Below are 26,175 nucleotides of genomic sequence, written 5' to 3'. Positions count from 1 at the left end.
TCAGCCAGCCAAGCATGTGGGACCAGGGGAGCCTCAGCCTGGGGTGGGAACAGGCAAACATGGCTCCTATTGTATCTCCACAAGAAATGTGTTCTAATTCTTCCTTTCCAGGAAGAAAAGCTTTTATTCATGTTTTCAACTAATATGTATCAAGTGGCAATTAGCCGGCCAGGCACTGCATTAGGCACTGGGGATACAGTAATGAAGAAAACTAATAAAAGAGGTTTGCTTTATGAGCCTGTTATTACAATGGAGGGAGGTGAACAGTAAAAAATTAAATCCATTATAGAGAATGTTAGGAGGATGTTAGAGAATGTTCACGTTATAGAATGTGAGAACGGTGGCTCAGCTGGTAAAGAATCCGCCTGCAATGCGGGAGACCTGGGTTCAATCCTTGGGCTGGGAAGATCCCCTGGGGAAGGAAACAGCTACCGACTACAGTATTCTGGCCTGGAGAATCCCCACAGACAGAGGAGCCTGGCAGGCTACAGTCCATGGGGTCGCAAAGAGTTGGATACGACTGAGCGACTATCACTCAGTTTTCACTCAGGAAGATAAATAATATTAAAAGTAATAAAGCAGGTAAAGAGATTATGCAGCACAGGAAGGGGGTTATGATTTTAAATATGCTGTTTAAGCAAGGCCTTATTAAGAAAATAACATTTGGACAAACACAAAGAGATGAGGGAATAAGCATAGTGACTACCGGGGGAAAAGCATTCTAGGAAAGGCAACAGCAAGGACAAAGGCCCTAGGGCCTTCGCCAGATATGACTGCATACAGAAACCCCGCCTTCAAGACACTGGCCATTTATTTTAAATTGGATGTGACTCAGGTGGAGGGTAGGGCTTCCTAGGTGTCGCAGTAGTGAAGAATCCGCCTGCCAGTATAGGAGACGCAGAGACGCAGTTTTGATCCCTGGGTCAGGAAGATTCCCTGCAGTAGGAAATGGCAACTCACTCTAGTACCCTTGTCTGAGAATCCCCATGGACAGAGGAGCCTGGCAGGCTACCGTCCATGGGGTCGCAAAGTCAGACAAGACTGAGCGTGCATACACAGGTGGAGGGTATTGAGCAGAGGAGCAACTTGGGCTGCATGTTCTGTGAAGAGCACAGTAGAAAGCAACGCAAGTAGCAGCAGAGAGAACAGGTAGGAAGTTACTGCAATGATTCAAGGTGATACAGGTGGAGCGGGTGACGACTTCGAATTACAGATATACCTTGAAAGTGGAACCAACAGGATTTTCTGGTTAGATAGCCTTTTCTTCTCCCTAAAATATTGTTCAATTGAATCTACTTACAAAGGTACTAGGTTGGCCACTACACATCATGAATGGTTTAAACGTAAAATCAAATCTCAGTTTCCAAATCTAATATCAAATTGCTGATAGTTTAAAAAAAAAAAATCCATGACAGTGTCACAACCTTTATTTATTTATGGATTTATGTTATTAGTTATGTTTTAGGGACAAACAATTAACTTCCATTCCTTAAAAGCAAAAACAGCTTTGTTGTGGTTTATTCTGAATTATTTAACAAAATTTAAAAAAAAGAATTGTTTTTTACATTCACATGATATTTCATAGGAATCAAAATTATATTTATGAAAGGTTTAAATGATTTAGGAAGATGCTTATGAGAAAGGTAGGTGAAAAAACAGGAGTATAAATTTATTAATATATTATCTCAATTGTGCAAATATGCCAACTGTTACCAGTAACTAACTCAGGGTGATGGGATTAAGCATTATTTATGCTTCTATTATACTCCTCAGGTAGATTAAGATGAGACTATTTTCCTTTTGTAATAAAAAAACACTAAATGAATAAAATAGATAATCAACAAGGACCTATTGTATAGCACGGGGAACTACTCAATAATCTGTAATAACCTATAGGGGAAGAGAATCTGAAAAAGAACAGATATATGTATGCATATAACTAAATCACTTTGTTGTACACCTGAAACTAAAACAACAGTGTAAATCAACTATACTCCAACAAAACAAACAAAAAGCACTAAATCACATATTCAAAAGGAAATGACTTCATTTTGCTTGGAGAATCCCATGGACAGAGGAGTCTGCTGGGCTACAGTTCATGAGGTTGCAAACAGTCGGACACAACTGAGCAATTAACACAACACGTGATTAGTTTATATTTATCCCAAGAGATGAGATGGAAGAGGCAATTCACCAGGTGTAGTCAGCCTGATCTGCCCCACCAAAGGGAAGAAAGGCAGCATACTCAATCTCCCCCAGTATGCCTTCCCAGTGTGGTTCCCAACCCTTCTCCAACCCATCTCCACTCCTCCACTATCTGCCTGCAAAACACACCACCCTGACCCCACCACCACCACAAACTCCATTAGACTTTTCTCCCAAGTAGAGTTAGCTAGTCCACCATTGCTCCATGACTAGTTATCACTGTTCTTCACTTGCACATGCTTTTAAAAAAAGTATATTATACCTCCTTATATATATATATGCTGCTAAGTCACTTCAGTCGTGTCCGACTCTGTGTGACCCCATCCCTGGGATTCTCCAGGCAAGAACACTGGAGTGGGTTGCCATTTCCTTCTCCAATGCATAAAGGCGAAAAGTGAAAGTGAAGTTGCTCAGTCATGTCTGACTCTTCGCAACCCCATGGACTGCAGCCTACCAGGCTCCTCCGTCCATGGGATTTTCCAGGCAAGAGTACTGGAGTGGGGTGCCATTGCCTTCTCTGCCTTATATGTATATATGTATATATACACATACACATATTATGTATCCTATAAGGACATTATAATATCCCTGAACTAAGTGAAGACTTTGTTACAGAGTGGGCTGGACCCTCTGCTCTACCTGCTTGAGTACCAACTGTGTTCTTGCTTTACCTCACTGGTGAAGTTGTAGCCAGAATATAAAACAACCATCCACAATCACCTCCTCCTTACCCTATCTGTGGCTACGGGGACCTTTCTGATCTTATTCTCTCAAATGCATTAATTTAGTACATTTCTAATAACAGTATACAAATTGGTTTTATATATATAGGGTTGCCCAAAAAGTTCTTTATGGAAAAACTCAAATGTATTTTCTGACTAACTCAGTATCTATACATATATATATACATTTTACACACACACACACACACACACACAATTATGGCTCTACAAACATTGTAACCCAATAAAAGTTATTTCTTACTTTAACTATTAAGCAATTAAGTAGTGTCATTACAAATACATTTTCCTCTTCAGTACGATAGACTTTCTCTATGGAGGTAAAAGTGGAGAAGTAGAACAGAGAGGAAGAAAGAAAGAAAAGAAGAAAGACAAAGGAGAACACCATGGAGAGCAGCCCAAATTTGCTCTTTGGGAAAGGCGCATAAGATAAAAACCCACCAGAGTGACACAAGAGAAAACTTCTATTCTGGGCTTCCCTGGTAGTTCGGTGGTAAAGAATCAGCCTGCCAGTGCAGGAGATACGGGTTCAATCCCTCATCTGGGAAGATCCCACACGCCATGGACAACTAAGCCCGTGTGCCACAGCCACTGAGGCCCACATGCCCTACGGCCCCTGCTCCAGGGAAACCACCGCAATGAGAAGCCGGCACTGCAGCTAGAGAACAAGAAGAGCTGAGCAGAAATGAAGACTCAACACAGCCAAAAAAAAAAAAAAGAATACTTCACCTCTCTTTGGGTCACTCCATACCCAGCAGTCCTGGGAAGCCCTGAACTACAGGGTAGGAACCCCTACGTGAAGCAAAATAAGAAAGGGTACTGCTATATCTTCTGTTGAATTTTAATTAGTGATGTTCATCACATATTTTTAGCTTTTTCTTTTTTGAACACATGGTTATTACATTAAGCCATGTAACTTCTTTAGCCAATGAATTATGTATGGAAGTTAAGGATGTCACTTAAAAGGAGTAATTTTAAGAGACAGAGTAAAATTTATCACACTTTCCCTTTCTGTCTGCTATGGCAACCCAAAATCTGGTTCTGAGAGTGTAAGGACAACCCAGAGCAGTATACTCCTTCCTCCCCCACAGATATTAGCAGGAAACAGAACTTCATTGCTTACAACTATTGATAACTTTTAGGGTTGCTTGTTACCATGACAATAACCTACTCTGATTGATACTAATACTGGTTTAACAGCAAACACCAGCTTCCTTAAGGATTTCCAACCATTGAGATCAAGCAAATACATCACAAAGAACAACAAAACTCACAAGAAGGGAATTGTTGCTAGCAAATTAAGTGCACCCCATGTGCAACCACTGGGAGAGGACCCTCGGACCTAATGTCATGTTTCCTGTGGATTTTGCTCCACCTTTTCCTTTGCTAATTATACCCTTTCACTAGAATAAGCCATAACCATATGCTGAATCCTCTGAGTTCTCTGAGCAAATCATCAAACTTGGGAGTGGTCTTAGAAATCTCCAATTCAGTAAAAAAAAATCACCATCAGAGTTAGGGGAAAAAAAAAAGATTTCAATGCAGAAATATCATTGGAATCGTAGGTATGAAATGTAAAATTGTTCCATGTAAAATGATTAAAGAATAATAATGTAAAATGATTAAAGAATCACACATTTGAGGAAGAAGCAAGAAATCATCAAGGAAAAATGGGCATATTAGAAAAATAACCAAATGGAATTCTTAAAAATGAAAAAGTATGAAGATATCATGGCTCAGAAATGTTGAATCAAGAAGATATGTGATTCCAAACACTTGGCAAGCATAATATGTACTGAACAATTAAAAGAAAAAGACTAGCCATATTTTAGTGAAAGAGCAGATTACAAAAGGTAGAACGATCTTAAAATCAGCCAAAGAGAAAGGCAGATCACTTATTTTGAAATAATAATGAGATAGATAGAAGAGTTTCTAATAGCAATAACAGAAACAATATACAATAATAACAATGTACAATAATAACCTCAATGTGCAAAGAGAAAATAACTATCAGTTCAGAATTCAGACCTGAAAAAAATAATGTTTATGTGAATCTTAAATAAATATTGTTTGTATAAAATTTTAATAGTCTATAGGGTTATAGTAGGATAAAACCATTACACCACAATGCCACAGAAGTTGTGTTAATGTAGTTAAAGTACATTAAAGTCATTGAATTCTTTGGCAGGAAGTCGAGATGTTTAACTTAAATCTTTGATAAGTTAAATAAGCATGGTAAAATTTAAGACTAACAACAGAAGACAAAAAAAAGTAAAATAAAATTCTAAGCCATCAATGGGGAAATTATGAAATAGGCAAAGAAACACAAAACTAGGAAAAAAGATGGGAGGGGTGACTTAAAAAAAAAGGAAGCATAGAACAAGTATTAAATAGAAATACAAGCATATGCTCGTAGGAACACATTTAATATAATCATAATGAATATTAATAGATTAAGTTAATCTATTAGGTAAGAAGGAAATCGCCAGTGACAATATAAGGTAAAATTCAGGCATGTTATTTACACGGGATATTCCTAAAAGGACACAGAAATTAAAGAATATATATGTGTACGAGGCAACTATTAACCAAAGAAACATGGAAAGGCCAAGACAAATATATATTTAGAAATTAAGAGAATCCCTATGAAATGGTGACCATTACACTTACCAGGAAGATAAAAAAATTCCAAGTTTGTATGCCTCTAGTGAAATAGCCTCAAAATACACAGGGCAAAACTGGACATAATTTAGCAATCAGAAAATGTTATTTTAAACACTGTAACCCTAACTTGATAGCTTGTCCCTTGTTTAAGGGTGTTTTACTATTCTATGAAATGTTATTTTTACATAGAAGATTTTTCAAGAACAAATTAAGGAGATATCAGTATATTGATTAAGAATATATACATATGTAAAAGTTTAAAAAGGGAAAAGGTAATTTAGGCCAACACTCTTTAAGGATAAACTTTAAAATCTGTATGAAATAGGGGAAAAAAAAATCATAAAGAGAGCTAACATTTGCTGGTAGTGAGTCTCAAAGGTAACCCATCTCTGCTTCCTAGTATTCACACCCTGGAGAGAAATTTTAAAATATTTCAATTAATAGAAATGAAAATAGAATATATCAAAATTTATGGGATTCAGTAAAAGTAGTACATAAAATAAAATTTACAGCTAAGTTAAATAAAAATACAAGAGACATCTATAATCAATGATTTAAGTTTGTACTTTAGAAAATAAAAAAAAAGCAAATTAAATCCAAAGTAAACAGAAGAAAAAAATTAATAAAAATTAGAGCAGAAATCACTGAAATCGGAAACAAGAAATCAAAAAGAGAAACTCAACAAAACCAACAGCTGATTTTTTTTGAAAACAGACCAATAAAAACTGCTAGGGTAAGTTAATCCCAGGGTGGGCCTGGGCAGAAGCACGGACAGCGGCCCTGCACAGAGGGGCCACCGGGACAAGCTGACAGCTACCTCAGGGCAGGGCAGGGGCTTGAAAGTAAGACACAGTGCAATCCTGCTTAAGGTCAGCAGGAGGACAGGGGAAACCGGAAGGGGCCGGGATGATGCCAGCTACACTAACAGCCATACAGGTATCCATTACATCAACAGGCTAAAAAAAGAAAAATCACGTAATCATTATTAATATCAATAGATACAGAAAAAGCGTTTGATAAAATCAAATACCCATTCATGATAAAAACTTTCAGCAATCTAGAAAGAGATTTCTCATTTTGATAAAGAATAGCCATAAAAAATCATACAGCAAACAGCATACCTAATAGTGAGAAACTTATCATGTATGCAGAAAATTTAAAAAAAAAATCAATAAAAAACACTTCTGAAACAAATAACCAACAATAGCTACACTGATATATAAATATTGATTGTTTTCCTATATAACCGCAAAGAACAAGTGGAATTTGAAATTAAAAACACAATACCATTTACATCGGTGGTGGTTTACTTGCTTAGTGGTGTCCGACTCTTGAGACTCCATGGACTGTAGCCTGCCAGGCTCCTCTGTCCATGGGGTTTCCTAGGCAAGAGTACTGGAGTGGGTTGCCATTTCCTCCTCCAACCATTTACATCAGCCACCCCCCGCCCAAAATGAAATGCTAATGTATAAATCTAACAACATATGTACAAGGTCTATATGAGGAAAACTGAAAAAACTCTGAATAATTAAATCAAGGAAGAGCTAAATAAATGGAAAATAAATGTTCTTGGAATAGGAAGACTCAATATTGTCAAGATGTCAGTTCTTCCCAATTTGATCTACAGATTCAATGCAATCCCAATCAAAACTCTAGCAAGTTTCCTTATGGATATTAACAAAGAGATTCTAAAGTTTACATGAATTGGCAGAAAACCCAGGAGAGTCAACACAATACTGAAGGAGAAGAAGAAAGTTGGAAGACTGACACTGCCTGACTTCAAGACTTACTATAAAGTGACAGTAATCAAGACAGCATGTATTGATGAAGGAAAAGCTAAATTGATTATTGGAACCAAACAGACAGCCCAGAAATAGACCACCCATAAATACAGTTAACAGATCTTTGAAAAAGGAGAAAAGATCTCTCTAAAGAAGCTATCAGATGTAAGTATATGAAAAGATTCTCTACACAATATAATGTCAACAGGGAAATGCAAATAAAAAGAACAATGAGATATCACAACAAATCTACTAGAGAGGCCAAAATCTGGAACATGAACATCAAATGCTGACAAGGATATGGAGCAACAGAAACTCTCATTCACTGCTGAAGAAAATGCAAACTAGTACAGTCACTATGAAAGACAGCTTGGCAGTTTCTTATAAAACTGAATATACTTTAACCATATAATACATCAATCATGCTCCTTGGTATTCAACTCTTTGAAGCTGAATACCACACAAAAACCTACTTACAGATGTTTAGAGCAGTTTTATTCATAATTGCCAAAATTTGAAAGCAATCAAGGTGGCCTACAGTACATGAATGGATAAACCATGGTACATCCACACAATGGAATACTATTAGGCACTAAAAAGAAATGAGCTCTCAAGCCATGAAAAGACAGGAAGGTGGATGCATATTGCTAAGTGAAAGAAGCTCATCTGAAAGGCTAAACACTGTATAATCCCAACTATATGGGAGCATTCTAGAAAGGGCAAAATTATAGAGGCAGTGAAAAGATCAGTGGTTGCCAGGGGTTAGAAGTAGGAGAGAGATAAACAGGTAGAGCGCAGAGAATTTTTCAGGCAGTGAAAATACTCTTAAAAGAGCATAATGATGGATGTTTTTATACTCTTATTGAATCCTTAGAACATGCAGCACGGAGTGAACTGTAATATATATTATGGACTCTGGGTGATTACTAGTGTGCCAATGTAGGCTTATTAAATGTAACAACAGCACCACTCTGGTGGTGGATGCTGATAGGGAGGCAGGCCATGCATGTGTGGGCTCAGGAGTTAAATGGGAAATCTCTGCACCTTCCCCTCAATTTTGCTGTGAATCCAAAACTATTTTAAAAATAAAGTCTTAATAAAAAAAAAAGTCTATCAAAATAGAAAATATTGGGGAAAAGAATACTATATGATAATATCTTTAAGTAACCTGTTAGGTTTAGACTCAGAAATTCCGGGACCACATTTGTAATTGCTCATCATTAAGCAAGTCATACAATGAGGTCATGCTCTACACTGCCTATGTCTAGGAATCCAGCATGATTCTGTGAACACCCAAAACAAAGATATTATGAAGAATCAAAGAAAATTAAAAAAGGCAAGTACAGCTTTAAAATGATGCAGTATTTCCAGTGCCATAAAACAACTGGAAATCTCTTTTAGAATTTGAAACCTTTGGAATTTTTTCCCCCAAAGTTAATTACTAAGGTCTACTCTCATGTTTTCCCTTAATCCATTTTTATTAAGAAATCTGTTGCCTCACCAACAGTATATTTGCTTAAAGAAAACAATTCTATAACTTTGAAAATTTAGTGTCATTTTATACTATACAAAGCCTATTTACATAGTTCTTCAGAATATATTTCCATTTTCCATCTACTATCCCAAGTGTGAAAATGATATCAAATAGATTAGATTTATAGGGAAGCATAAAAAGGAAAACAATTCTACAATTTAATACATACAGTGCCATTAGCGGGTTTTTACAGTTTTCTTTTGAGGATAATCCACTAAATTTTTCTGTCAGTAACATTTCAGAGTGAAGCTGTCTTCAAGAGATTTCCACAGAGAACCAAGAGTTTAACAGTCCCGATGTTTTACAGGTGATGCCTGACAGTTCACGAGTAGCCACAAATCATTTTCTTTCCCATTTTTTTGCCAAAGTCTTGGATGATGAAGAGGAATCATGACTTTCACCACCACTGTATTGCTCATATAAAGTCTGAAATTAAAAACACACATCTGATTTGTAATATTTAAAATTCAACATATATCAGATTAACAAAGGTTTAATTAACTTCACATCTTCTAATACATAAGACATTTCTCTGTTGTTCTTATAATTACAAATTATTTTATACACTACTGGAGATAATTAAAGGTTTTAAACACCTAGCTTGGCCTAAGAATCAGCTATCATGAGATGCAGCTCAATCTTTCTGGAAGAAAAATGTAACACAGTTATTTTTAAGTGTATGGATGCATCTTCAAGGTCGCCTTAATCTCCCTTACTTTTTCTTTTATAGCTGATGTATAGTATTACATAGCAAAACTTTTTAACTGAAGTATTATAAAGTTGATTTATAATATTGTGTTAGTTTCTGGCGTATAGCAAAGTGATTCAGATATATTTGTATCTGTCTGTTCCTCTATATATTCTTTTTCATTATGTTATTACAAGATACCTTATTTTTTCTTAAATAAAGCCAGTCTTAGATAAAGTCCTATACTGTAAAATAAAATCAACAGGAAATATACTTTCAGTTGATACTTAAACTAAAGAATGGAAGACATTAAAAAATACAACTGCTATATAAATAAGTCTAATTAATATACTAAAATCTACATATTTGGTAAAAGATTTAAGGCTAAGCCAACATCTAATTTATGAAGATAGAAGATATCTTTGCCATCAAGGAACACATAACCTTAGTGATAAAGGTAATCCACCTAATTTTATTCATAAAAGGCTTTAAACAATACACTGGTAGAATTAGAGAAATGAAATTATAGAGAAAAATTACATAATAAATTTTGGTCCAATTTCAATTCCTAAAGCCATTGATTTAGCTGTCAGCACTCGAGAAAATTTAAGAAAAAAATTTACCTTATATAAATGCAAATATAATGGTAAATATGTAGTAAATTCTTCGAGAAATGTATTCAAGTTCTAAACATCTTAGATTGGTGTTATCCCTATCCAGAGAGCTAACAGTGTTTTTTAGTTTAAGTTACTGTAGTTTTACAATAATATTATAACTGAAATATAAAATTAGTAAATAAAGTCAATTAAGTATAGTGTTCTAAAAATGATTAGGTGTTTAATGTCAGTGAGATCCAAAAAATTATGGTATAAACAGGCACTGGGAGACTAATAGGTTTGAGACATTTGCTTTGAGAAAAGTACTGACTGCCATATACAGTTACACAGAAGTCATTATACGTGACAAATACTGTGATTTGTCTAAGATGGTTTAAAAATAAAACTGGCTATAAGAAATAAATTCAAAAGCTGTGTTAAAAGTGGGGTTGATTTAAAAGATTCTTTACTAAATTTATTCTGGTTGAGACCTACTTGAAAGCAATCTTTTCAATGCACCTTATATGACAATCCATTTTCTTTTTTTTTCATTTATTTTTATTAGTTGGAGGCTAATTACTTTACAATATTGTAGTGGTTTCTGCCACACATTGACATGAATCAGCCATGGATTTACATGTGTTCCCCATCCCGATCCCCCCCCACATCCCTCCCCATGACAATCCATTTTCAATTGTGCTGTCTTGTCTGGCCAATAAAAGCGTAAATCAAATAAATCTGTATTTGTTAAAAAACACATATTAAGTATCTAAATACAGAAACACACTTCATAGCTGATCTAATGACTGGGCCAATTTTCCTTTGGTTTACCTGTTTAAGTGCCTAACTCACTAAACTATACAAAACAATTAAAATTAGTGTAGACAGAGCATAGACATACTCACTTTAGCAGCTTTCAAAATGGAATTAGGAGAATTCAGGCCAACAAGTTGGCCCAGAACATATTTCATTTCTTCAGCAGTTCCCTTAGCCGTCTGGTTACCTATAAAATAATTTGGTTTTGTTGTTTAGTTGCTAGGTTGTGTCTGACTCATGTCTGACCTCATTGACTCTAGCCCACCAGGCTCCTCTTTCATGGGATCTCCCACACCAGAATACTGGAGTGGGTTGCCATTTCTCCCTCCAGAGGATTTTTCCAACCTAGGGGTTGAACCCATATCTCCTGCTTGGCAGGCAGATTCTTTACCACTGAGCCACCTATGAAGCCCAGGTGTAAAATAATATATAGAATTAATAGCACACTGGTATCAAGTAAGAAAAATAGAAGTTTATATATAAATGTGTATTCTACTTAAAAGCACAATAACTACATTCTTATAATTTATCACTGATCATAGTCCCTTTCCTAGGATAAGTAAAAATGAATGCTGGCAAGTAAAGGAAGCCAATCTCATTTATTTTAGTATTCAGCATTAAGGAACTTCTTTAAGGAAGGAGGCATGCAGGAAAAGAGTAGTCAGAAGGTTGTTGATATTACCAATCGGGTAATAAGTTTATTTTTAAAGAAGTACCTGGATGAGTTTGAAGCTGAACATACGGATGTGCCAGAAGCTCAGGAATGGATATCCTCTGTTTAGGATCCCTTATTAAACAATGCTATAAACATAAAGGTTAAGTTTTTAAAACAAAAGCAAAGCAAGTTTCCTTATGCAATATTGATAAAGTATTTTTCCCGATTGCATCATATTACAGAAGCTGTTTCTAGAGTGCCTACTCAGAAATGACAAGATGATTTTACACATCATTTCTTCAAATCTCCAAGTATTCATATGTTTTAAAACCCTTCAAAATGAACTTTCAATAGACAAGCTTCATCTACTCCAGATATATAATTCCAATCATTTCAGCTATTTCTCTTTCTTTCATTTTCTGGCCATGCCATGCGGCTTGCAGGATCTTAGTTCCCTGGCCATCAATTGAAGCTAGGCCACAGCAGTGAAACTGCTGAGTCTTAACCACTAGACTACTAGAGAATCCCCTCAGCTATTTCTTTTAGTAAACAGTTAAGTACTATATGAAATATAATTCTTCTATATTTATATACTATTAATGTTACCTTTAATACATCTTGAAGATCTTTCTCTGGAATATCAGGAAATTCAATTTCATGATTAGGGTCAATTATGGCATGTAATTTAGAAATCTGATTAATTATATGCTGAAATGGTGTTTTCCCGTAAGTCATATAGTACAAAATGCAACCTAAGGACCAAACATCACTTTTTGGGCTTATCTAAGTTAAAAAAAAAAAAAAAAAAAAAGAAGTTACTGTTATTTTACCATAAAATTAAAATATTATACACACACACACATTTACCCTCATATTTAAAATCTTAATTAAACCTCATTACATGTCTCGAGTATTAAATAATGTTCGTTACTAAACATCCTTTTCTAGTTTTTATTACATCTGGCTATTTTATCAAAATAAAATCCACTTTAAATCTTTCAACAAACTCATAATTAAAATAGATCTACTGAAACAAAATATTATATTCTTGTCAATCTGTGAAAACACAAAACTAAAAATCATAACTGCAAGTATGAAATTTACTTGTTTTTCCAAAAATTACTGGATTAAAACACATTTTTTAAAATAAATTCATAATATGTAAATACATATAGATTTAAAAAAAGGTTAAGCTGAGCTAACCTAAAACTAAGAACATAAACTATAGAGCCAGACTGGGCTGGGCTTGAGTCCCTGCCTTAGTACTAGCTGGTAGTTCTCCTTATCTGTTTCCTAACTTCCAAAACAGAAATAATAAAAGGACACTGTCATGGACATTAAATAACCATGAGATATGTGTAAACATAGAGAATAGTTTCTGGTTCTCAGTAAATATTATTTATTATTAAATGTTCTTTGCACTAAATAACCTCATTATAAGTAATGCAATATTACAACATAATTCTACTGTTGACTTTAAAAAAACATGATTAAGACCAACCACAGCAGTGAGTACAGTAAATAAGAATGGCTAAACTCCTCTTTTAAAAGATACATACTCAATATACAGTATAACAAAAGTAACCATATGTTCTATACAAAGGATTAATCTAAACCAAATAACAGAAAGCTAGAGGGGGAAAAAAATGGACACATATAACCAAATGCATAAAAAGGGAAAGAAGAGACAACAATATTAATATTAGAAAAAGAGAACACAGCAAAATGCTCCTAACGGAAGAAAGCCATTTCATTGTGATAAAAGGTATAATCAACTAAGACATGTTATGAATTTTTATGCACTGAAATCACATTTAATAGAACTATGTTAAGCAACTATATTAAATTCTTTGAAGTGGGGGCAGATTTTAACATGCCCTTCAGAACATGAGAGAGAAAATAGATCCTGTTATCTGAACACAAAGAAAACTGCAAATGAATAATAATAATAATAAATAAGCTTTTCCTCCAATTTAATCACTTGGAAATTTAAGTCCATTTCTAAACCTAAATCATAGATTAAAAAGAATTTCAGATTCTGGGAAAATGGCAGTGTTATGGCAGCACAGTTTTTCAAACTCTCCAAATCCCCAGATAAGTTAGACAGAGCTGCCTGGTAGCAAACATAAACATAAGGAAAATATTTACAGTAAAACCTGAATGTGAATGGAGACAAACCACCAACAGCCACAGGTCCTGCATGGTAGAGGCATCTGACGCAGAGAGAAGTAATCAGTGTGCCTGACAGACCTCAGAACAGAAGCCCCAAGTGGTCATTAGCTGCTCATTGGTAAGCAGTTCCTGAACAGAGCTAGTCTGGGAGGGGCCTTGAGCTCTTCTACAGCAATGGTGAGCTTACATATTGGAATAAAATTATCTTCTATGCAGAATCCCTAAGGCCACTGCAGAGCAGGTGATGCAATGGAATTGATATTTCCCAATATTACATATTAAAGTACTGAGTTGACAACTGAAAAAGATCTGAACATTACATACAGCTCAAACCCAATTTTATTTTAAAGAAAAGAAAAAATAAAAATTTTAAAACTGAAATCAGGAATTTTGGAAATTAAGTGAATTAAATGAAAATAAGAAACACTACAGTAAAACTTATAAGGTGCAGCAACAGTAAAACTCAAAGTTTTACTTGAGTACAACTTTATACGGAAGGCTACTAAAATTAAAATAGCAATTATTTAAATATGGAAGCAAGGGGAAAAAAACCTAAAGGGAATACAAATGACAAAGATAAGAGCAGAAATTAATTAGAGAGCAAATGAAAATATAGTAAGTGAAATCTAGACCTGGTTCTTTATTTTTTTAATTTATTTTTAATTGGAAGATAATTACTTTACAATACTGTGTTAGGTTTTTCTGTACAACAACGTGAATCGGCTATAACTACACACACATGCTCTCCTTCTAGGGCTTCCCTCCCACCTCTCCCCAAGACCTGACTCTTGAAGATTAACAAAACCATGGCAAATCTAATCAAGAAAAAAGAGCAGTCAAGTCTAAGTGTTAAAAGAAAAGGAGAAGCTAAAGAGATTTAAGAAGAATTTTTATAAAAGAAACTGTTAGGCATAATTATATGTCAGTTATTTGGAAAGATATTTAGAAGTCACAATTTTCTAGGGAGGAAAATATAATTTAGCAAGTGAAAGCATATTTATTAAGCAACTGTTTTCAGCTGAACAATGTACTAAATGCTTTATATTCCTTCTCATTCAATCCTCAATTACTTTTAAAATAGGTACTATTCATAAGCCTAACTGACAGACAAAGAAACTGACAGACATGGTCGAGTCACAAAGACAGCTGACAGCGAAGCAGATGTGTCACTTGAACACAGGGACCACACAGCGATGCATGCTGGTGTCCATCAGACTGCCCGGCTGCAGAGGAAGGAGGATGGGTCTGGAGCCAGAGGCACCACGGCAGGCAAAGCCGACTCAGTCTCATGTCAGTGAGACTGACATGAGCGCTCAGAGAGGCAGTGAAATAAGGGAAGTGAGAAAGTGCCTGGAAAAAATTACTTGCTAGAGTTGTACTTGGAAATGTAAAATTTACAAATGAAGAAACGGTAAGAAATAAAACGTTAAGTGTCAGAGAGGAAACAAACAAAAAAGACTTCTAAGGTTATCAGTTCAGTGTTAATTAAGATGTCCATATCAGAGTTAATTTAGTCTTATTTTTAAAACTAAAAACATATCCAATGTGCATTTCTTATAGGAGCACACTATAAGGCATTACCACATTAAAAGCACAATATTAAAAGAGCAATCTCAAATCAATAAAGAAGGGTAAAATTGAATCCCAGGACAGTCTGCTTAATGAGGCAAGGTCTCTATAACGGCCTAATTTTAGAACTTAAAGAAATAAATTTTCAGTTATCTGTTAATTTGGTCAGAGACTAGCCCATTTCCTGTTTGTGCCAAATAAATGGGATATAAATAATCTTAAAGTACCTTCGATTTGGACTTCCCATTTTCTCTTGAAGTAGACATATCTTTGATTGCTTCTGGTGGCATATAATTAACTGTCCCAACCTACTTGCCAAATCACAGAAAACAGAGAAATCAATGAAAATACTTCATTCAGTCTGCTTGAGATTTTTAAAAACATGAATGCCAAATTCTTGACAACTTGAATAATTACAGATTTCAACAATATATTTGTGAAACTCAAATAACTGACAAAAACATTAAAACAAATTTCTTCACATTTCCAGCAAAATAAATTAGATTCATAATAAAAAAATTGCCTCCTTTCAGAATGCTGAGCTATTTCTATGATTATGGTGGGCAGGGACCATAACATTTCACAGGATGAAATTTATTAATGGCCATAAACTTTGAAGGAATTGATCAGTCACTCATTTCTGTGCTGGAATAGACCCGGAACACTTTTCAATATAAACTAACCAATCAACGAAAAATCTAGTTTGTCTCTAAGTGTTCCCCGGACCCACGTCCAAATAGAGACAGGATGGGTGTCTACATCATGCAAGAGTTTCCGCAGCAGGATTATGCCAACCTTACACTGCATTTGTTTTATTCTAAAATAATTCTGCTTTCAAATATAGAATGCCTATACTTTAGAGCCTTGCCATAGAAGTTATCGTCAAACTGATTTACAACTAAATGTTCAGCTGTATTTTTTATATAAAAAGAAGTGAGTGTCAAACAGAACTGTTTGAAGGGCATGCTGCCCAGCTACTCCTAAAAAAAAAAAATCCAGTTTTATTCCTAGGATTAAGGCAGATCCACATCAAAGATCTGCATACATGGAGCACACTGTCCTGGCTCTAAGCAGGATTATTTTTAGTCGTTCTTTGATTGTTATCGCCTTGGTTTTTATGGGAACAAGTTTATGAAGATTGCTGTTGCATATCTTATTATAAAAATGTGGTTGAGTACAATATTTGTCATGTTGTTTCCAATATGAAGGCTCACTTAAGAATTTTTCTCAAATATAAATGATAGGGAAAGCTTTACTTCTCTGGAAGAATGAAATAATCTTATCTCTTAAAGGACAATGAAAAACATAAAACTGCAATTCTCTTTGGCTACTACCAGGAAACTTGAGACAAAGTTTTAGGTGAGTTTTAGATAATAACCAAAATGATTTCAAGGCAGGTATTACTGCTTCTCTACCTCAGCTATATGAAAATCATTCAAAATTGCTGGATACATGTCTATTGGGTCTTGACTTTCTATACTAAATTGTATTAATTGTGTGACTGATTTATTTTTTTATGGTTATAATATCTATTCTTATAAAAAAAGGTTTCAAATCCTTTGAAAAATGAAGTAGGGAAAAATAAAATCCTCATTAGCAAACTAATACTTCAAAGATGAAAAGGAATTGACCTCTACTGTGTAGTAACCAGCCATTCATTACCTGGGAGTCTTTAACAATACTTGTTGTATCTGGTTGCATTTGGTTTGCAATTCCAAAATCGATTAGCTTTAGCATTCCATCAACTATCAGAAAGTTAGCAGGTTTCAGGTCACTGTGAACAATACCTTCAAAATAAAAATCCAGTATAACATCAGACAATGTCAAGCACTCTAAGTACAAAGAAATTGCACAGTCTACTCATGAGTTGATTCCTTTAGTCAAATTAAATATTCATTTTTAATATACTCTGTGTACATACAGAAAATTGCTATGTGCTAGGCACTATTTTAAGTTTGCAGCTTGTATTGAACCATTCAACCCTCATACCAATGCTGAGGCAAGTACTATTATCATCCCCATTTTTAGTTGCAGAAGCTAAGGCAGAGTTTAAGCAATCTGTTCAAGGCTACACAGCCTAAGGAACAGGGTCATGAGTAGAACCAGGCAGTCTGACCTCAGAGTTTATGCTCTTAACTACCACTGTGCTTCTCTGACCACAAGACAGCACTGTAAGCTACGCTGCTATGTGGTAAGACTCCAATGCCCCTCACATACCCACCCATAAGCCTGATCTTGATCACTGGTGAATTACCTTCTAACTTATAGGAAGAGAGACATAAGGAGATAATTTACAATTACCTACATTATCAATTATTTAAAACAAGGAAAAGGCAAAGAAGCACTAAAAAGAACCAAGTCTAAACTGTTGAAAAGTTGGAAGGAAATTCAGGATTCTATGAGGAAGGAGAAATGGATTAGGGGTCCCGGGTAGAGGCTGGGATGCAAAAACAAGAGACAACTGCTCTGTACAGTATATAAGGCCATGATAGAATTAAAGAGTTTTAAATAAAACAAAAAAGCAAAACAAACAAAATAGAACCAAGTCCAAGTAAAAAGCCAACCCAGAATATAGAGCTAGTAGTTAAAAAAAAAAAACTCTCACACAAGGTGCACAATACAAAACAATTAGAATGAGTAAATAAACATCTAAGACTTTTAGGGTGCCTGAACCATAGTCTCAGATCTGCTGTAATTCAAATATTTGGAGACCCAGGACTATGGACTATGTTATTACTGATAATGAAACATTTTGTGTTATGGGTGCTTCATGAATGTGGGGATTTGAGTTCATGCCCTGTATTCTTTTGTTAACAGTATTTTAAAGAAATGGTTTTGTCGCTTCATCTTTATTAAACTGCCAAATATTTAGTTTATTTAGCCTAAAGCTGCCAATAACCAGTACCTTAAAATTATAAGTGTGTTTCTCTAAGCTGGCACTGCTAATGAATATTTTAACATTATATGTGAAGAGATTTTATTTTATTTTTTTTTTTTTTTCAAGTTTAAATTTAATGACTTTGGTTTGAACTATACACATACTAGTAAGTGCTAAGACTTAAAATCTTCCGGTTCAGTTGTGACTCCAGACAGGATCCAGAGAGGAGTTCTAAAAATCTCTTCTCTGGGTTTTTTGGAGACTTCCTTTACCCTCCTGTGTTAGCCTCTTAAGGCACTGTGTCAGCCTTAAAAGGAGATTTTATTTTAATTTTTTTTTTGTGAAGAGATTTTAAAATACCGTGTTGATGAATTGTGTAAACTGCCTCCAACATATTTTTCCAGTAACTCTTCCGTTCCCATGGACTGATGGATTTCTTCTTTTTAAGCCAAGTATTCAGATCAATATTTCCGCACTCCATTACCATGTAGATGTACTGATCTGTGATTTCACTGCCATTAAAAATAAACGAAAACAAAACAATAAATGGTTAGGTTATACTACCAAGATTTAAGTGTTTATCATAAAAATTAAAGCAAAAAAAAAAGTTTTCTTTTAAACTGAAAAATTCTTACTAATCATAAAGTCGGATGATCTTATCGCTATGTTGTTGTAGTTTATTCAGATAAGCAATTTCATTCCGGTAACTATCAACTGTTTGGCTATCTGCTTCTTCTAAGTTCACATACTTTATAGCATGTATTTGTTTCTTTTCATTCAACACCTGAAATACCTATACAGCAAAACAAAGGAAAAAGTTTAGAATACACTATTTATATATTGTCACAATACTTCTACATTAGACAGACACTTAAGGATTATTGATGTGAATAATTTAAAATATTTGGCCTTATTTTGAGTATAAAAGGGAAAAAAAGTGTTAGGAGCGTAACAGTACATTCTCAACTACCTATGACAATGGGTATTCAATTACTCCAATGCATAAATTTAAAAAAACATCTATCAACATATAAGGTAGTTTAAATTTCATATACATTCATAACACTCTGTTAGATGTCATAACCAGGGAAATAATCTGAAGAAAAAGACATTAAAAAATGCCAAGGAACACTAAGGGCTGAATAAGGAAATAAAAAGTAATTCATTTCACAGATGGTGTTGATTCCACTATGACTGAAGTTGACAATTTCATCCATGTGGTAGACAATATTTAAAAATAAGTGCTAATTGTAAGCTATCAATGTATTTGGTTGTGAAAAGTAGACTGAGTTTCAATTTTCAAAATCAAGTTGACAAGAACAAAATGCTGCTATACGCATGGTGAGCTGCAGGCCAAACCGCTCTGGCTACAGTGACAGTCGATTTCTAATCAATGCTGATAAGGCAGACAATATTAATACATTTGGAAAAACACTGGTAATGTGTCTAACTTTCAGCAATGTGCAACTGGGATGGGGCTTCTAAAATGTATAAATTCAGATACAGAATACCAGTGTAAGCAATAAATATTAACTTATCTCTTTTAACATTAAAGAAAACATCATTTATTCAAAAGCTGTTTAATCTTGACTAACCGCAAGTTAGAACTGGACATGGAACAAAAGACTGGTTCCTAATCAGGAAAGGAGTACATCAAGGCTGTATATTGTCACCCTGCTTATTTAACTTATATGCAGAGTACATCATGAGAAATTCTTGGATGGATGAAGCACAAGCTGGAATCAAGCTTGCCGGGAGAAATATCAATAACCTCAGATATGCAGATGCTGCTGCTGCTAAGTCGCTTCAGCCGTGTCCAACTCTGTGCGACCCCATGGACAGCAGCCCACCAGGCTCCTCTGTCCACGGGATTCTCTAGGCAAGAATACTGGAGTGGGTTGCCATTTCCGTCTCCCGATATGCAAATGACACCACCCTAATGGCAGAAAGCGAAGAAGAACTAAAGAGCCTCTTGATGAAAGTGAAAGAGGAGAGTGAAAAAATTGGCTTAAAACTCAACATTCAGAAAACTAAGCTCATGGCATATGGTCCCATCACTTCATGGCAAATAGATGAGGAAACAATGGAAACAGTGACAGACTATTTTGGGGGCCTCCAAAATCACTGCAGATGGTGACTACAGCCATGAAATTAAAAGATGCTTGCTTGGAAGAAAAGTTATGACCAACCTAGACAGCATATTAAAAATCAGAGACATTACTTTGCCAACAAAGGTCCATCCAGTCAAAGCTATGGTTTTTCCAGTGGTCATGTATAAATGTGAGAATTGAACTATAAAGAAAACTGAGTGCCAAAGAATTGATGCTTTTGAACTGTGGTGTTGGAGAAGACTTTTGAGAGTCCCTTGGACTGCAAGGAGATCCAACCATTTCATCCTAAAGGAGATCAGTCCTGGGTGTTCATTGGAAGGACTGATGCTGAAGCTGAAACTCCAATACTTTGGCCACCTCATGCGAAGAACTGACTCATTTGAAAAGACCCTGATGCTGGGAAAGATTGAAGGCAGGAGGAGAAGGGGATGACGGAGGATGAGATGGTTGGATGGCATCATTGACTCAATGGACATGAGTTTGAGTAAACTCCGGGAGTTGGTGATGGACAGGGAGGCCTGGCGTGCTGCAGTCCATGAGGTTGCAAAGAGTTGGACACAACTGAGTGACTGAACTGAACTGAACTGATCTGAACTGATCCAGCAGATAGTGGCAAGAAATGAGAAAAGAGCCCAAGAGTAAATGAGATTCATGTATTGAAACTGCACTGAAAGCAGTGTCTATCAAGTTGTCGGCTACAGCCAATAACCTGTACTTTAAATACAAAACTCTAACAAAGTATTGTTGATTTACTTGCACAGAAAGCAAATTAGAGGGGGAGGAACATAAAACAGTGATAGGGCAAGAGGCAGCAGACAACAGCAAGGAAGGAAAGAAAAGCAATTTTAAAACAGCACAAAGCTATTTGGCATGAGGTAAACAGCCTTATGGGCTTCCCTGGTAGCTCAGTTGTGAAGAATCTGCCTGCTAATGCAGGAAAAGCAGGTTCGATCCCTGAGCTGGGAAGAGCCCCTGAAGAAGGAAATGGCAACCCACTCCAGTATTCTGGCCTGGGAAATCCCATGGATAGAGGGGCCTGCGGGGCTAAAGTCCATGAGGTCCAAAAGAGTCAGACACAACTTAGCAACTAAACACCACCAAACAGCCTTACACCTCTCAGAGAATTTAGTGTATCTACTATTCTGTTTCAATACAATTAGAATGTTAGGAGCACCTTCTGCACAGGGCTGGAAGGATGCTGAGATGACATGTTTGTGTGTAGCAAACATTAGCTACCATTATTAGAGGCAATTAGGACAGAATAAAGTGGACATTTCAAAACATATTACTGTTGTCAGGTATATCAGAAAAAAAGATCTGCAGGATATTAAAACAAAGATCTCAAAATTTTTGAGCAAGTGCAACTTCTAAATCAGCTTTTTCCATGTATGTGCTTGTCCTCCCCTAATGTCCCTGCTCTGGCAATAACTGATGAAAAGGATTAGGGAACATTTACTTCCAGTTAGAGACAGTGTCAGAGTTATAATTTTTCAGTTTCATGCAAAGTTAATGAAAGAACTAGAAAGGTCAATGTCTTGACCGTTTCTACTAGCCCCATGAATCTTCTAAAATGTTCTTAATACAGTCTAAGTTGGTCACTGTCTAAACTCCAGCAGACAGAGCATGAACAATGTTAGGTTCATAAAGCATGTTACCCTTTTCCCTGAGGCATGCTGAATTTGGCAAGGCCATCATAATAATTAATTTAATTGCACTAAGAAAATACAGGCTGGTCATAACTTTATCGTTTGGCCCTTGACTTAAGTAAACTTACATCATTATTATCTTCCAAGGAAAACAATGTTTAAAACACTGTTAAGATTAAAATGAACCCAATATGGTTTATTGCATATTTCATCCATAACAACTTAAAGCAGCGAAACAGCTGAGGAGGGTCAGCTTATTCATTTAACAAACAACTCAGTCACTGTTCTGTTCCAGGCACCGTTCTAGATAATGGAGCAAACATCCCTACGTTGATGGAACTCACATTCAAGTGGAAGGGGACACAAAAAACAAAACCAAGTAAGTAAATTACAGAGCATATTAGATGAGCTAAGGAGAAAAATACAGCAGGAGAGAATATAGTGTGCTGGGGACTGGAAGGCAAGAGCGATGGTTTTAGAATGTAGTCAAGGAAGGCCTGATCTAGAAGATACCTGAACAAAGATGTGAGGGTATCTGGAGGAAACTACCCTTATGCTAAAGTAGACAAGGAGAGCAGGAGTCCGTGAGACAAGTTAGGAGGCAATTTTAAAAATTCAGGTGAAAAGACGAAGCTACTTTGGCCAAAGGGACAACAGTGGAGGTGATGAAGAAGAGTCAGATTCTGGACGGACTTTGAGGTGGAACCTGTTGATTAGCTGGATGAATGTGATGTAAGCAGAGTCAGTGCCGACCCAAGGTGTTTGGTCCAGTGATTGGAAGAAAGAAGCTGCCATTTACTGAAATGGGAGACTATGAAACAAGAGTTATGCTGGGGGCATATGAAGTTTTAAATATCTACAGACACCCAAGAAGAAATGCTGAGCAGTCAAACTGGATACACAAGGCTGGAATTCAAGGGAGAAGTTTGAACTGGAAATATAAATTTGGGAACTGTCAGCATATACACGGTGTATAAAACCATGAGACTGGATGAGAGCACCAAGGGAGTGAGCGAGTCTGGAGACAGAAGAAAAGAGGTCAAAACTGAGCTCACGGGCCTTGCCCCGCTGAGGTTAGTGCTATGAGGAAAACAGAACGGCCACTGGAGAAAAACACTGAGAGGCCACGAAGGAAAGAGAGCTTCGGCAAGCAAAGAATGATCAACTGTCCCATCTGCTGTGTAGCCCAGAATCAAAGGCAAGAATTAGTTTTGGTAAAACTATGGAGGTCATTAGTGATTTTTTTTTTTTTTTTTTGGCCACACTGTGTGGCAAGCAGCATCTTAGTTCCCCAATCAAGGATCAAAACCAAGCCTCCCAAAGTAGAAGTGTACACTCTTTGTCTTTTTTAAATTTATTTTTTAATTGAAGGATTTACAGAATTTTGTTGTTTTCTGTCAAATGAAACATGCACTCTTAACCACTGGACTCTCAGGGAAGTCCTAGTGATTTTGATAACAACTGTTTTGAAGAGCAAAGAAGGTAAAAACAAAACTGTTTTAAGTGGATTGAAGAGAACAGAATGAGAAGTACTGAAGTCGGAAGCTCTTTTGAGATGCCATCTATCCAGAGAACTAGAACCGGATGGATTTAGAACTCAGAGAAATTTCAGAAATGATCTACTCCAATTCTAGAGAATCATTTGCTGCTAAACTCTGTTTTTTGAAAAGAAAAACTCAAAACAAGACCCATTAATCAGAAACCTTGCTCAATCATACTCAGCACACTAACTACTTAATCACCATCGGCCTCACTTTCAGAAAGACTCTTTGGGGACGTCACAAAGCTGTCGTTTGCCATCCCCCAGTCAATGTTAATGTTATTTAGAGAAGAAATACGGAATCATAGGCCACTGGAGGGGAAGAGCAGGGAATTGAGATTGAAAGAAATATGCCATGTGTTAAGGCGAGGGGATGGGAGAAAGGGATAAGGATTTTTTGGCTCAAGGGAAATATGGGCCCCTAGAAATTAAGAAAAAAGGCCCCAAAAGGTACACAAACAGAAGAAAGTTTGAAATATTTTTATTCATTTCTCAAAAATTTAAGAAACTTACCTTACTTGAACCTCCACTTCCTATCTGCTTCAATATGGAATATATTTTTCCTTTAACTGAAATGCATTCATTTGTTGAAGAGGATGCTGAAATCTAAATAATTAAAATAAGATAAAGCTTCAAACATTCATAGACCATGCCTGAGAAACTAACTTGCATTTAATACAGTGAAACATTTCCAATTTTGAAGTTATCTGAAATCTCAAGCAATCAGATATGTCACAACATTTCAATATTTTACAGAAGCAATTTACATACTTTAGTCAAAGAAATAAATTTATTAAATTAATATATAGGCAATAGTTCAAAGTCTCCTCGTCTAATTTATCTCAACTTAAGAAACAGAAAATTTAAGGGGGAAAAAACCCCACTTAATGTCCAACAGACAAATTCACAAGCAGTCACTTTTCATCTTTCTCATCTATTCTTTCTTACACAAACCTCTTAACTTACATACATACATACATACATAATCAAACACACAACTTTATCATATTCTTTTTTCTCATTTAGCCTAACACTATAAAGGAAGCAGCATGCTAAGGTGCTAAGTGTTCCAGAGTCAATCAGACAAAGGCAGATTTCAGCAATGTCCCCTTTATGCTGGATAATATTCAACGAATTGCTTAGTTTGAACTTGAGCATCTTCCTCAGCAAACTCTCAATTGATGTACCATATTCAACTTGCATGCCTTCCCTTCCCTGACATGAGAGCCCTCTGTGGACCTATAAATGCTCTGAATAGATGGAGAGCAGGAGGACTTACTCTGAGCTGAGCAGGAAGCTGGACACAGAGACCACCCGGTCAGCTGACTAACCAAGTTGAAACAAGGTCTAAATAAACCTCAGTTCAACTAAGTCATGCTTTAGATCCCAAATGGTAGACTCTTTCTCGGGTGCTCTCTTACATAGTGTAACTGGTACCCAGTGCGCATGCTCAGTCATATCCGACCCTTTGCAACCTCTGGACTGTAGCCCACCAGGCTCCTCTGTCCATGGGATTTCTCAGGCAGAATACTGGGATGGGTTGCCATTTCCTCCTCCAGAGGAGCTTCCCAACCCAGGGATTGAACCCGGGTCTCCTGTGTCTCCTGCGTTGCAGGCAGATTCTTTACCTGCTGAGCCATCAGGGAAGCCCTGATATAAAAGATAAGGACTGTAACTTCTTTCACTTTTAGGGTTAAAAAGACGCTGTTGGGCCATGAAGTATGTTTTCTGTAAGAAATTGTTAGGCTTTGACATATGGACACCTTATTTTTCACTGAGTTGCCCTTTACTGCCGTTCCCCACTCTTCCTTCTGGGGCTTCCTCTCCTACAAAAATTTCTGAGAGCAAAGGAAGCAGTCCAATATCCTTTCCTCCCAGCTGCTGACTGTTTTTAGAATACAGTAACTCTGACCTATGTCTGATTCAACACCAGTGTGAAGTTCAGTGTCCTACACTGAACAGGACATCCTGTAACCCGCTCAATACACCCTCCTCACCCATGACCAGAGTAGATTTCTTCAAAATACAAGTAAGATTGCTTCACTCCCCTACTCCAGCTTGTTCCACAGCTTCCTAATTCCCTCGGAGCGAAACGTAGAGTCCAGCAGAACCCTGAGGATCGCCCTGCCCCTTGGTGAACTATAGTCACACTCTGGCCTCCTTAGGTTTCCTCCTGACACCAGGCTCCTCTAGAAGGATCCTCGCTCCCTCACTTGGTCACGTCTGGCTTGCCTTTCAGAGTTCAGCTCAAACAAGGCCTGACATAAGCAACTCCTCAATGAATTTTCTTTGAATTAACATGATGGGCAAACCAGGCTATCTTTCTTTCTCTTTTTTGTAGTTTATTATACTGTTGAGTCAACCCTCAAAACACTATTATATCTTTTAGTATAACCTACTGTCAGCTAAACTTCTTGTTCCATTGCTTTTTAAATTGTGGTAAAATTTACATACCATAACATGTACCATCTTAACCGTTTTTAAGTGTTCTCTCCAGTGGCATTGAGTACATTCACATTGCTGTGCCAACATTACCACCATTCATCTCCAGGCCTCTCCTCATCTCATACTGAAACCCTA

The 26,175-nt window shown here is 36.3% G+C and overlaps 1 protein-coding gene and 1 non-coding gene across 7 annotated transcripts in view; both read right to left on the bottom strand.

Annotated features, from left to right (window-relative positions):
• Nucleotides 1–1,729: 1,729 nt before the first annotated feature.
• Nucleotides 1,730–26,175, bottom strand: part of TTK (TTK protein kinase) — a 46,177-nt gene continuing 21,731 nt past the window's right edge. For all 6 annotated transcript variants that reach the window (XM_061131987.1, XM_061131986.1, XM_061131989.1 and 3 more), the window contains exons 14-22: nucleotides 24,109–24,201; nucleotides 18,934–19,091; nucleotides 18,659–18,810; nucleotides 17,083–17,207; nucleotides 15,648–15,728; nucleotides 12,286–12,462; nucleotides 11,741–11,825; nucleotides 11,114–11,211; nucleotides 1,730–9,350 (exon numbers count right to left, since the gene is read on the bottom strand). In XM_061131987.1, coding sequence (XP_060987970.1) covers nucleotides 9,264–9,350; nucleotides 11,114–11,211; nucleotides 11,741–11,825; nucleotides 12,286–12,462; nucleotides 15,648–15,728; nucleotides 17,083–17,207; nucleotides 18,659–18,810; nucleotides 18,934–19,091; nucleotides 24,109–24,201 — 1,056 coding nt within the window. In that variant the 3' untranslated portion in view covers nucleotides 1,730–9,263. The remainder of the gene's footprint in view (nucleotides 9,351–11,113; nucleotides 11,212–11,740; nucleotides 11,826–12,285; nucleotides 12,463–15,647; nucleotides 15,729–17,082; nucleotides 17,208–18,658; nucleotides 18,811–18,933; nucleotides 19,092–24,108; nucleotides 24,202–26,175) is intronic.
• LOC133048373 (small nucleolar RNA SNORA26) lies at nucleotides 18,496–18,618 on the bottom strand. Its single transcript, XR_009691029.1, has one exon. It is a non-coding gene; the product is annotated as a small nucleolar RNA SNORA26 (small nucleolar RNA).

This window comes from Dama dama, chromosome 28 (assembly GCF_033118175.1).
Source record: "Dama dama isolate Ldn47 chromosome 28, ASM3311817v1, whole genome shotgun sequence".
Classification (NCBI taxonomy): Eukaryota; Metazoa; Chordata; class Mammalia; order Artiodactyla; family Cervidae; genus Dama; species Dama dama.
Note: the sequence above shows the minus strand (reverse complement) of the source record. Positions and strands in the feature narration are given on the sequence as shown.